The sequence below is a fragment of the Mustelus asterias genome, chromosome 11 (genome assembly GCF_964213995.1).
Source record: "Mustelus asterias chromosome 11, sMusAst1.hap1.1, whole genome shotgun sequence".
NCBI classification, from domain to species: Eukaryota; Metazoa; Chordata; class Chondrichthyes; order Carcharhiniformes; family Triakidae; genus Mustelus; species Mustelus asterias.
The window spans coordinates 108,154,022-108,167,428 of NC_135811.1; the positions used below are offsets into that span (position 1 = coordinate 108,154,022).

Here is a 13,407-nt window from a genome sequence, read left to right on the forward strand (position 1 = left end):
GTCCCATTACTCGATTTATTTTTTCCTTTCAAGTATTTACCAAATTCCCTTTTGAAAGTTATCACCCAATCTCTTTCCACTGCACTTTCATAACAACTCACTGCAAAAAAAATGTTTCCTCAAGTTGCCTCTGATTCTTTCTCCAATCATTTAAATCTGTCTTCTCTGGCTTCTGACCCTTCCGCCTTTGAAAACAATTTCTCCTTATTTACTTAATCGAATAGTACATGATTTTGAACATCTCTATCAAATGACCTCTTAATCTTCCCAGCTCTAAAGAGAACAATCCCAGTTTCAGTTTCTCCAATCTCTCTATTTAACTGAAATCCTTCAGATCAATGGTACTAAATTTCTTCTGCCACCTCTCCCCCCCCCCCCCCCCCCCCCCGCCCCGCCCCCCTTCAAGGCCTTGAAATTCTTCCCAAAGTGTGGTGCCCAGAATTAAATACAATACTTCAGAACTCTGGGCATTAACATATAGCCAGCCATGTTAGTATGATTTTCCCCCGTCCCTTCTCTGGAGAACAATGGATCATGTTGGACTACAGTTTTATTTGGTAGCAAAAAGCACACTACCAAACAAACCTGTTGGACTTTAACCTGGTGTTGTTAAACTTCTTACTGTGTTTACCCCAGTCCAACACCGGCATCTCCACATCAGGGCTACAGTTGCACAGGTAACCGCTGCCCTCCGACATTTCGCCCAACCAACCACTTTTCTTGGCAGAATCTGGATCATATGTGGGTGTTTTGGGAAACTATTTAATCATATATGACACAATTTCTAGAGATGTGTACTTTTCATCAGGAGTCACTGGACAGTGATCAGGAGCAGGAATGGTGGCTGATTTCCTGCCCCTGTGTCAGGAAACTGAGGTCAACTAGAGTGTGAAACTATTGCAGTTTCATCTGAAATCAGCTCACTCAGCAGAAACTTGTTATGTCGACCACGGAGACCACACGAGGAATCACTGATAGATCTACCTGTGGGCTTGGTGGAGTATGAGCTGCCTATTGAACAAGTGGAGGCTCGCCCAATGGGAAGCAGCCAGCAGGTGTTTTTAAGCCTGTAACTTTACCCGGATTGCAGTTGTAGGTCCTGAGGTGAAAACTACCTGACTATAAACTGTGGGAGCGGCCTTTTCCTTTGGTTCACAAAAAGAGTGTTGGTGACAGAAACCGGCATGTGGCTGAATTAGTACATTGGCAACAAAGAGACAAAAAAGAAAATTTATTTTGTTTCCATCTTTTCCTCCGGACAATCTTCGAACGTCAAGAATTTCTCCAATAAAAGAAGCCATTATGTCTCTTTTTGAGAAACTCGAGCCAGTGGGGAAGCCTGGGTCCAATATACTGAGTGCATGCGTTACTACTTCTGTGCTAACAACATTGAAGGAGATGAAAAACAAAATGTGATATTGCAAACAGGATGTGAGGCTCAGATTTTGTGTGATAAGAAGTCTGACCTATCCGGTGCCCCAAATCAAAAACCTTTAATGAGCTAGTATATCTCGTGAAAAACCACTACGATCTGTAGCCCCAGGAATTCTCCAGAGATATCACTTCAACATGGCTGGGAGAACTCCTGTTGAACCTGTCAATTCTTGGCCAGGTTGCGGAAACTAACTGAAAACTGTGAATTTGGACTGCCTCTTAATGAAATGTTACGGGACAGATTGGTATGTGGCATAAATGACCTAACCATCCAAAATAAGTTGTTGGCAGAACCCAAATTGGACTTAAAAAAAGCCATTGAAATAGTCTTGTCACTTGAGAACGCAGAAAAAGGGGCTCAGATGTGATTAGAGGCATCAGGCAGCAAAGTCTTCCAACTATGGGTAGGGACCTCATGCAACCAGTCCTTAATGCAGTGTATTAAAGGGCCCCATCTGATGTAGGAACCCTTATGTCACAATCAGATAGTCAAGGAATAGAAGGCTGACTCCAAGAGTACTAAAGAACATACTCCAGGAGTGTGTAGTTGCCAGTTGACAGATTACTGCAAGCACTGCTAAAGGACGGGGCAGCATGATGGCACAGTGGTTAGCACTGCTGCCTCACAGCGCCAAGGACCCAGGTTTGATTCCCGGCTTGGGTCAGTGTGTGTGTGGAGTTTGCATGTTCTCCTTGGGGGAGTCTGCGTGGGTTTCCTCCGGGTGCTCCGGTTTCCTCCCACATTCTGAAAGGTGTGCTGGTTAGGTGAATTGATCCGAACAGGCGCCAGACTAGGGAGATTTCACAGTAACTTCATTGCAGTGTTAATGTAAGGCTTATCTGTGACTAATAAATAAACTTTAAACTTTAGGACACAGCTACGGCGATGTTTTAGGAACAGGCAAAATGCGTGTTGCCTAGGAAGAAAGCCGAGGCTGGTACCTGAGCGTACCTTGCAGGTATCTCCTCTTCCAGAGTTAGGGACACTACAAGTGAAGTGTATTGTAATGACAGTGGCTCCAAAAATAGTGGAATTACTAGTGAGTGGCCATCCCTTGAAGATGGGGGTTGACACAGGAGCTGTAATCTCCATTATCGGAGAACAATCCAAAAGCACCTCCAATTGGGCATCTGAGGTTAGAAGACACAAAGGCCGGACTAGCCACCTACATGAGGAATCTTTACAAGTAAAAGGCACCACAGTTGCCCCAATGACTTACAGGCAGCAATCAGCTCATCTCATTGTTTTACATACCCATGGCCTTATGGGGAGAGATTGGCTCCAGGAGATTCAGCTCAACTGGTTGGAGGTCTTCAGGCTAGGCGTGGGAGACTGTACAAAGCTTTCTTGAATTGGTTAGAATTCAGTTACAAATAAAACAGCTTGAATTAGAAGCAAAAGAAAGAGAATGTGGCAAAAGCACGACAGAGAAAGGCAATTGCAGTGGGAAAAAAAAGAATAACACTGGCAGAACAAAAAGGAAAAAAAAAATAGCAATCGTAAAACAAAAAGCAAGAGAGAGAGAAAAAGGAAAGGAAAGGGAGAGAGTGTTTCAACTTTGGAAACTGAAACTGAAAGGCGAACGTCAACTTAAACTGGTGGAGGCAAAGGTAAAAGCTGGGGGTAGTGATGAGGACAGTGAGGAAGAATCAACCCATTGTAGCCAAAGGCCTGGTGGGGATCTGCTTAAATATGTTCAAGTGTTGCCAAGGTTTGACGAGAAGGATGTAGACGCCTTTTTCATTTTATTTGAGAAATTAGCTGAACAAATAAAATGGCCACAGACCACGTGGCTATTGTTGGTTCAAACAAAATTGGTAGGTAGAGCTAGTGAGGTATTTTGCGTCACTATCAGAGGTATCTGGGGATTATAATGAGCCGTCTCATTATAATCCCCAGCTGTTTTAAGTGCATATAACCTAGTGCCAGAAGTCTACAGATGGATGTTTAGAGATCTAAGAGACCAGGTCAAATGTATGTAGAATTTGAAAGAATCGAAGAAAGTAACTTTGACAGGCGGATAAGAGCATTGAAATAGACCAAATGTATGTGCTCTTAGGGAATCAGTTACTTTGGAGGAGTTTAAAAATTCATTCCTGAAGTGGTGAGAACTCATGTAAAAGTGCAGAGAGTTAAAACTGAGATTGGAAGCAGAATTGGCAGATGATTATGAGTTGGTTCATAACTCAAGATTAGAGTTTCAACATCAATTTCAATCTGTGAGGGATAGAAACTGGGAAAAGAGAATCCTCAGGTGGGAAAGGGGTTCACATTGGAGATAGTAAGGATAGTTTACCTCAGGTTAAAAAGGAAACATATGAAGGTGGAAGAGAAATTAAAAAGCCTCAGATATTTTAATTGCAATAAAGTTAGACACATGAAGTCACAGTGTTGGTGGCTTAAGAAAAGCACTAGGAAGACAGATGTGGTAAAACAAAATAACCCAGTCGGGTTTGTTAAAGCGACGAAAAGGACCTTCTCGAAATGGGGGTACTGGGAGAGACGCGGACCAAAGGGGTGGGGGGGGTTTGGGGAGGGGGAGGATGTTATGACGACCACAAAGGCCATGGAGAATCATTAATAGATCTACCTCTTACTTCATGGAGTATGAGCTCCCTATTGAGTGAGCAGAGGTTTGCCCAATGGGAAACAGCCCACGGGTGTTTTTAAGCCGGTAACTTTACCTAGACAGTATTTGTAGGTTTTGCAGTGAAGACTACTGTGACAGTAAGCTGCGGGAGCAGCTTTTTCCTTTGGATTACAATAAAGGGTGTTGGTGACGGGCAACCAGCATGTGTCTGAATTACTACAAAATTGAAGAATCCTGCTTTGGACACTATGAAGTAGGCTTCAATGCTTAGAGTATGCCAACAGTAAGTCGTTATTAACAACTCATAACTATGTACATATTTACAGTAAGGGATACAGGTATGGAGCGGATTCCTGTCTAGGTCTTAACCTTACTCTGTCCAACTCTAAACAGACCCTGGCTTTGGGTTAGGTGTCTTCTTACATCACTGTGTGGGTAGTACAGTACTCAATCCCACATTGACCCTTTATGTACCATACTCTTCAATACACCTCCCCCAAGTTTTTATCCCATGGATAGTTACTTCAGTCTACTTCAAAGTCATACATTGTTACAAATCTTGTCCATTAACTTTATTGTTACAATTTATTGCTATTCTAACATTTTCTCTCTCGCAGTATTCGCATTAACAACAGTAACACTACAGAAACCGTGGTTTTAAAGCTGGGACTTCCCCGCTCTGTATAGCTGCAGCTCAGTGGGTCACACTCTTGCTTCAGAAGGTTGTGGATTCAAGCACCGCTCAAGACTTCAGACATAATCCAGGCTGACACTCCCAATACAGTACTGAAGGAGTGCTGCAACACTAGTGTTGATTTGATTCATTATTGCCACATGTGTTAGCATACAGTGAAAAGTATTTGTTCTTGCGCCCTATACAAAGCCTACCGTTCATAGAGAAGGAAATGAGAGTACAGAATGTAGTGTTACAGTTATAGCTAGGATGTAGAGAAAGATCAACTTAGTGCGAGGTAGGTCCATTCAAAAGTCTGATGACAGCAGGGAAGAAGCTGTTCTTGTGTCGGTTGGTACGTGATCTCAGAATTTTGTATCATTTCCTGAAGGAAGAAGGTGGTAGAGACAATGTCCGGGGTGCGTGGGGTCCTTAATTATGCTGGCTGCTTTGCCAAGGCAGCGGGAAGTGTAGACAGAGTCAATGGATGGGAGGCTGGTTTGTGTGATGGATTGGGCTACATTCACAACCTTTTGTAGTTTCTTGCGGTCTTGGGCAGAGCAGGAGCCATACCAAGCTGTGATACAACCAGAAAAAATGCTTTCTATAGTGCATCTGTAAAAATTGGTGAGAGTCATAGCTGACATTCCAAATTTCCTTAGTCTTCTGAGAAAGTAGAGACGTTGGTGGGCTTTCTTAACTATAGTGTCGTCATGGGGGGACCAGGACAGGTTGTTGGTGATCTGGACACCTAAAAACTTGAGGCTCTTGACCATTTCCAGTTCATCCCCGTTGATGTAGACAGGGGCTTGTTCTCCTCTATGCTTCCTGAAGTTGATGAAATCTTCTTCATTTTGTTGACATTGAGGGAGAGATTATTGTCATCGCACCAGTTCACCAGATTCTCGATCTCATTCCTGTACTCTGTCTCGTCATTGTTTGAGATCCGACCCACTATGGTGGTGTCGTCAGCAAACTTGAAAATTGAGTTGGAGGGGAATTTGGCCACACAGTCATAGGTGTATAAGGAGTATAGTAGGGGACTGAGAACACAGCCTTGTGGGGCACCGGTGTTGAGGATGATCGTGGAAGAGCTGTTGTTGCCTATCCTTACTGATTGCGGTCTGTGGGTTAGGAAGTTCAGGATCTGGTCGCCGAGGAAGGAGCCGAGGCCACAGAGTTTGGAGATGGGTTTCGTGGGAATAATGGTGTTGAAGGCTGAGCTGTAGTCAATAAATAGGAGTCTGACACAGTTGTCTTTGTTATCTAGGTGTTCCAGGGTTAACTGCAGGGCCAGGGAGATGGCGAAATGTCATGGATTCAGGCAGTCCGGGAGGCTGAAATTGATTTCATAGAGTCATAGAGGTTTACAACATGGAAACAGGCCCTTCGGCCCAACTTGTCCATTCCGCCCTTTTTTTTTAACCCCTAAGCTAATCCCAATTGCCTTCATTTGGCCCATATCCCTCTGTACCCATCTTACCCATGTAACTGTCTAAATGCTTTTTAAAAGACAAAATTGTACCCGCCTCTACTACTACCTCTGGCAGCTTGTTCCAGACACTCACCATCCTCTGTGTGAAAAAACTGCCCCTCTGGACGCTTTTGAATCTCTCCCCTCTCACCTTAAACCAATGCCCTTTAGTTTTAGACTCCCCTACCTTTGGGAAAAGTTATTGACTATCTAGCTAATCTGTGCCCCTCATTATTTTATAGACCTCTATAAGATTACCTTATACGCTCCAGAGAAAAAAGTCCCAGTCTATCCAGCCTCTCCTTATAACTCAAACCATCAAGTCCCAGTAGCATCCTAGTAAACCTTTTCTGCACTCTTTCTAGTTTAATAATATTCTTTCTATAATAGGGTGACCAGAACTGTACACAGTATTCCAAGTGTGGCCTTACCAATGTCTTATGCAACTTCAACAAGACATCCCAACTCCTGTATTCAATGTTCTGACTGAGGAAACCAAGCATGCTGAATGCCTTCTTCACCACTCTGTCCACCTGTGACTCCACTTTCAAGGAGCTATGAACATGTACCCCTAGATCTCTTTGTTCTGTAACTCTCTCCAACACCCTACCATTAACTGAGTAAGTCCTGCCCTGGTTCAACCTACCAAAATGCATCACCTCACATTTATCTAAATTAAACTCTATCTGCCATTTGTCAGCCCACTGGCCCAATTGATCAAGATCCCGTTGCAATTGGAGATAACTTTCTTCACTGTCCACTATGCCACCAATCTTGGTGTCATCTGCAAATTTGTGCCATGACTTGCCTTTCGAAGCACTTCATAATGATGGATGTCAGAGCCACCGGGCGACAGTCATTAAGGCACGCTGCCTGGTTTTTCTTAGGTACCGGGATGATGGTCGTCTTCTTGGTGCAGATAGGGACCTCAGATTGTTGTAAAGAGAGGTTGAAGCTGTCGGCGAATACCCCCGCCAGCTGATCCGTGCAGGATCTGAGTGCTCGTCCGGGTACCCCATCCGGGCCAATCACTTTCCGTGGGCTGAGCTTCGAGAAAGCTGCTCTGACATCTGCAATGGTGACCTCAGATATAGGTTCATCCGGGGTGGAGGGCGTGCTCTCGCTGACCTCTTGCTCAAAATGGGCGTAGAATGCATTGAGCTCATCAGGAAGGGGTGCACTGGAGCCTTCATCTTGTAGCCTGTTATGTCTTGCAGGCCTTGCCATAGTCGGTGGAGGTCTGTGTGGCTAGGCTGGGATTCTAACTTGGTCCAGTATTGTCTTTTGGCATCTTTGATGAATCTCCTTAGATCGTATCTGGCTTTCTTGTATAGGTCAGGGCCACCTGACTTGAACGCCTCAGACCTGGACTTCAGCAAGCAGTAGATATTCCTGTTCAGTCCATGGTTTCCGGTTGGAAAACATGTGGATTTGCTTCTTTGGCACACAGTCTTCTACACACTTACTAATGAAGTCAGTTACTGCAGTGGTGTACTCGTTCAGGCTGGTCGCAGAGATTTAATAGTGTTATTGTCTTTTGGATAAGGATTAATCAGGGGCCTGGGTGCATGCTCACGTAAACGTGAAAAATCGTTTTCCACCATTTCGAAGGAATTCTCCCTGGTATCCCGACTATATTTATTGCTCAACCAACATCACAATGCACAGATTATCTGGTCATTATCACTTTGCTGTTTGTGGGATCCTGCTGCCACATTTCCTACATTCCAACAGTGACTACAATTCAAAAGTACTTCATTGGCTATAAAACGTTTAGAGATGTCTTGAGATCCTGAAAGTCATGATATAAATGCACATCTTTCTTTCTCCTTTCTTGTGGAACACCCAGTGAACAGAGCTGGATCAGAGTTAGCTGACATCTTTAAAAGAAGCTACAATAATATCAGATGAGAAAATGGACTGAAGGCTCGTGGGGTCAGGGGCATTGTGCCAAATATTCACCACTCAGGAATTTCTAACCCTTTGCCTTTAACCCTGGGGTGATCCAAGCCGACTGTGCCCCCCCAAGCAGTGCACGTGTTAACTGTCTCTGTCACACAAAATCAATAACACCATCCCCCAGCTCTATCACTGTTGATAACAGTACTCCAAACATATTTTACTTGTCACTTTGTCTCGTAAACCCTTTCTTCTCTCCAGACTCCTCACTGGGTACAATTTCAATCACCCCTGACTATTTCAGCCAAATGAACAGCGACAGCTTCAGCAAAGAATGTCAGCAGAAAGTTTGACCACAGCAGCCTCACAGTTGAGGTTGTGGCGATAAAGTCCTCTTTAAAATAATCACCCAAGTATTCTGAACAGAGCAAACTAGGTAGGTCAAAAAGCCTTTCTTTGCTTCTGTTCCTAACATTGCTCAGTGTTACAGTTTGATTTATTCTTCACTTTATAAAATAATGTCCTTAGAATATAGAGCAACACAAATGATTGCAGATATAAAAGTAATGAGTTATGGGGAAAGATCTTTAAAAAAGCTCAGTGGCCATAGTCAAAAGAGAGGATGGTTGTGGGGAACCGGTTGAAGTATTAAAGTATTAAATGGCTTAGATAAGGGAAATCCTAAATATCATTTTACAATACAGCAGGATGATAGAAACAAAGGTCAAATTTGAAACTAGGGAAAAATAAATTTAGGCAAGATTACAGAAGGAACTTCATCACACTGGGACTGATAAATGGCTAGAATAATCAGCAAGGCTGTGCAGTAAAAGCAATCGCACAAATCACAGTTGAATGCTAAGGGGGCGGAGTAGAGGGAAAAATAATATCTTCGGCTTTAATAATGGCAAGGCTTCGTTTTTAAACAGAGTCTGATAAAATTTCCCCTTTAGTGTTTTCGACTAGAAGTCTGATTTGATCCTCATCAATGTCTTTGTTACTTTCAGCCTCCATATTCAAATACTTGGTCGACCTCCCACCTTGCGCCCTCCATAAACCTGAGTTCATTCGAAAATCTGCTGTCTGTATCCTAACTTGCACCAAGTCAAAATCACTCTTTACCCCTGCTTGCTGACCTACATCGCCTCCCAGACTGATAAAGTTTGCACTTTCTTCCCATGTCTGTGTGGGTTTCCTCCGGGTGCTCCGGTTTCCCCTCACAGTCCAAAGATGTGTGGGTTAGGTTGATTGGCCATGCTAAATTGATCCCAGTGTCAAGGGATTAGCAGAGTAAATGAGGGTTATGGGAAAAGAACATGGGTGGGATTGTGGTTGGTACAGACTCGATGGGCCAAATGACCCCCTTCTGTACTGTAGAGATTCTATGATTCTAGTATCCCCCTGTGAAGACTAATGCAAAATACCAGTTCAATTCATCCGTCATCTTCGTATTTTCCATTATTAACTCACTTGCGATAGGACCAATGCTGACTTTATTAATGTTTTTCTTTCTTAAATAACTAGAGAAACTCTTACTATCTGTCTTTATATTTTTAGCTAGCTTGCTCTTGTCCTCCAAGTTGTCCTTCCTTAGCAGTCTTTTGGTCATCCTTTGCTGTTTTTTATATTCTGTCCAATCTTCATTTGTTACTTTATACTTTTTCTTTAAGTTTTTTTTTACTTGTTCATGGGACATGGGCGTTGCTGGCTGGGTTGTTGCTCATTCCCAATTGCCCTTGAACTGAGTGTTTGCTAGGCCATTTCAGCGTCAACCACATTGCTATGATTCTGGAGTCACATGTAGGTATAGATTTCCTTCCCTAAAGGACATTAGTGAATGAGATAGGTCTTTACAACGATCGACAATGGTTTCATGGTCACCATTAGGCTTTTAATTCCAGATCTTTGTTGAATTCAAATTTCACCATCTGCCACGGTGGGATTAGAACCTGGGTCCCCAGAGGATTACTCTGGGTCTCTGGATTACTAGTTCGGTGATAATACCACTACGCCACTCCCTTCCCCCATGCATTCATCTCTCTAATTTATTTATGTACCTATATGCCAAATTTCATGTGACTCAGACAATAATTCAGATTATTAACTTTGAGGTTCTTTTTTAACCTAGTGCCTAGCTCCTTATACTGCCTCAGCAGAACCTCTTTCCTATCTCTACCTATGTCGTTGGTATCTGCGTGGATATCAACAACTCCCCTTCCCAATGCAGCCCTGATCATTTGTCCAGAACCCTGGCACTGGGTAGGCAACACAACCATCTGGATTTTCGCTCTTTGTTGCAGAGAACTGTGTCAATCCTCACTATCCTATCCCTTACTATCTTTACATTCCTTTTTGCTCCCCCATTTGAATAGCTTTTTGTACCATGGTGCCATTATAAGTTCATCCACCTTGCAGTCCCTGCTCTCATCCAAACAAGCTGAGAGAACCTCAAACCTATTGGACAATTGCAGAGGCTGAGGCTCCTGCCCTCTGGATCCCCTTACCTTTCTCACTCAGAGTCACACCCTCCTGTCCCTGACCATTGACTAAATCAGAAGGCCCTATCCTAAGGGGTGTGACTGCCTCCTGGCATAAAGCATCTCAGCTCCAGGTCAATGACTCTGAGCCAAAGTTCCTCGAGCCACAAACGCTCACTGCAGACATGCTTGTCCTGGATCACACTGGCATCCAGGAGCTCCCATATGCCTGAAGACCCACGAGCAACCCTCTGTGAGCTGCACAGACCAAATTCAAAGAGAGTTATACAAAGGCCACCTGTATTTCATAACCCAGGTTAGCCAACAGGAGCCTGTTCAGCTGCTAAGACAAAAGGCTCCGCTCCTTCCTTTCAATTCTGAATGGTTGAGATATTTAGCAGTCTCAGCAGCCCAGACTAATCTACATTGCTTCTTCTGGAAATTCTGCACCATCACCTACAAGACCAATTCATTTTTACAGCATGTAAAGTCACTTCAACACCACTAGAAAGTGAATGATCAAGTGTTGGTTTTCAGTTCACTGACCTCCCTAAAGGAATACCTCACTGGACTTTGATTCTGGACTCTGGAACCCATCTGAACAAATATTTGTTTTCTCTGTGGCCACAGTACTTTGTGTATCCTTCTCTTTATTGTCTGAGTGTGGAGGCAATGTTACAATCCTCCTCCTGTGTTTTGGGTAAATGCAAATAAACTAGCCCTTTGAGTTCGTTCAATCGAGTTTGCTGTGAGGTTATTAATAGAAAATTGGATCGCACCAAAACTGACGTGTTGGGAAATATGCCACAGCTTCTAAAGGGGGAAACAAATCAAAATACCTTTCTGTTTACAGATGGGTGGTGAGAGTTTAAATTAACCCCCTCACCGTCCATAACAAAATTTAGGACTGGAATAGAATTTAATCTCCTACCTCATACTCACCAAATAGCTAGCTTCTTTCTCTGTAGTAGAGCAAGAATCAATTCCTGCAGAAGGCAAGGAGCAGCTTCTCATCAAACTCCTAGCTTATGCACTCAGTTGCAAGGCTGCACTAAAGACTTCAGAATTTATAGTAAACTGCACTGGAGTTGGAACAACCAGATTCAACTAGTTAGCTAATTAACTACTCCACACTCTCAGCAGAGTGTGTTTCCCCTACTTAAAGCTGGAAGAAAGAAACTTAATCAACTGACACGGCAGCACAGTGGCACAGTGGTTAGCACTGCTGCCTCACAGCAGTGAGGGACCCGGGTTCAATTCCCGGCTTGGGTCACTGTCTGTGTGGAGTTTGCACATTCTCCCCATGTCTGCGTGGGTTTCCTCTGGGTGCTCTGGTTTCCTCCCACAGTACAAAGATTTGTGGGTTAGGTGTCATGGCGACTAGCTAGGGTAAATGCATGGGGTTGTAGGGGTAGGGCCTGGGTGGGACTGTGGTCGGTGCAGACTTGATGGGCCAAATGGCCTCCTTCTGCATTTAGGATTCTATGACACAGTAGTTTCTGGTTACCAGTAATTATAGACAGGACTTTTCAAGAACAAGAACTTCTTTTCAAGAACACTTTAAACTCTTCCAGTCATCAAACTTCGAGGTTTGTACACCATTCCAAAGCCTCACTTGTTTGAAGATTGGCAATAGATTTACCAAACCATAGAAAATATCAATAGAATTATCAGAGTGCACACAAAAACAGCAAGAATCATCACCATCTGACTGGAGAACAGTTTGGCAGGAAAAGTGAAAGCACAAATATTAAGGTGTTTATGTACCAACTGTTTTAGGTTTCCCTGCCTTTGCGTCTCCATCACTCTACCTGCAAGGTGGGCAGCTTGTCCCAGATTACTACAGAGAAGGAACAGCAACGCAGCCACTGGATGAAGCAGAGGAAGATTCCCATGACAAGTCTGCAGAGGGAGCTGAGCAGGAGGAGCACGACCCACAATTTTATACAGGCGAGTCCTATTGTACTCAAACAAAAGCTGGGTGGATTAGTCCAACCCGTGACAATACCCAGCACCAAAATGATAGTTTAATAGCTGACAGAAATGTGATTTTTAGGATAAGTATGCAATTCATTGCAGTAACAGGAAAAAATGTTTGCATGAAAAGAGGAATTCTGCAGGGTACAGAAAAGGCTAGGGAGAGGGAATATTCACTAATGGATATAGGGGTGAATGGTCAATATGGAACTGAGCTATAACACACATGATGGTCCTATATTTAATCTTGTTCTATGTGGCACAGAGCTAAGCAGTCCAAGGAAGTCCCAGATTCAATCTGTAATCATCGTTGAGCTACTTGGCTTCAGCGCTTCCATAGCTCTGGTGCTGTTGAGTGTTGAACAGGTTGTGATGCCTCCCCTCACAATGAGGACCAGCCCATCAGATGGTGGCCAGGGGAAAGAGCTTTCTGATTCCTATGTGGGAAAATCCCAGAGCAAGGGAGTTTTGTCTCCAGCAGGTATATTTTTTAATAACAGGAGGAGACTCTTCAGCCCCACAAGACTTGCTCCTAAACGTAGTCCAGGATTCTTGTCGCTATTGCGCTGGCTGTGACCAGATAACCAGGAATGGAGAGTTGTGTGGATGGGAACATGTTTGTGTGCAGCATAAATGCTAGCACCAATTGGTTAGGCCTAATGGTCTGCTTCAGTGCTGTATATTTGATATACCTGTACAAGTTCACAATGGATAAGAACAAGCAAAGGCCATGCAGTCTTTCTAAGCTGTTCCGCCGCCATTCAATTAGGATTTGGCTGATCTAAACTCGATATACATTGGTTAATTTTGTGACTGTACTAAAATCTTTCCATTTACCCTCAGCCTCAATAGCTTTTTGGAGGAGATTCAGATTTTCACATC

General features: G+C 43.6%; 2 protein-coding genes across 9 annotated transcripts in view; one reads left to right on the forward strand and one right to left on the reverse strand.

The window, feature by feature from the left end:
- LOC144500837 (uncharacterized) overlaps positions 1–13,101 on the forward strand; it is a 29,651-nt gene extending 16,550 nt beyond the window's left edge. Inside the window, exons 3-4 of the mRNA XM_078224314.1 lie at positions 12,328–12,498; positions 12,791–13,101. Of these exons, the coding sequence (XP_078080440.1) occupies positions 12,328–12,498; positions 12,791–13,101 (482 nt within the window). The remainder of the gene's footprint in view (positions 1–12,327; positions 12,499–12,790) is intronic.
- LOC144500789 (sorting nexin-11-like) overlaps positions 1–13,407 on the reverse strand; it is a 137,124-nt gene that overhangs the window by 50,435 nt on the left and 73,282 nt on the right. The gene's annotated exons all lie outside the window — the stretch shown is intronic.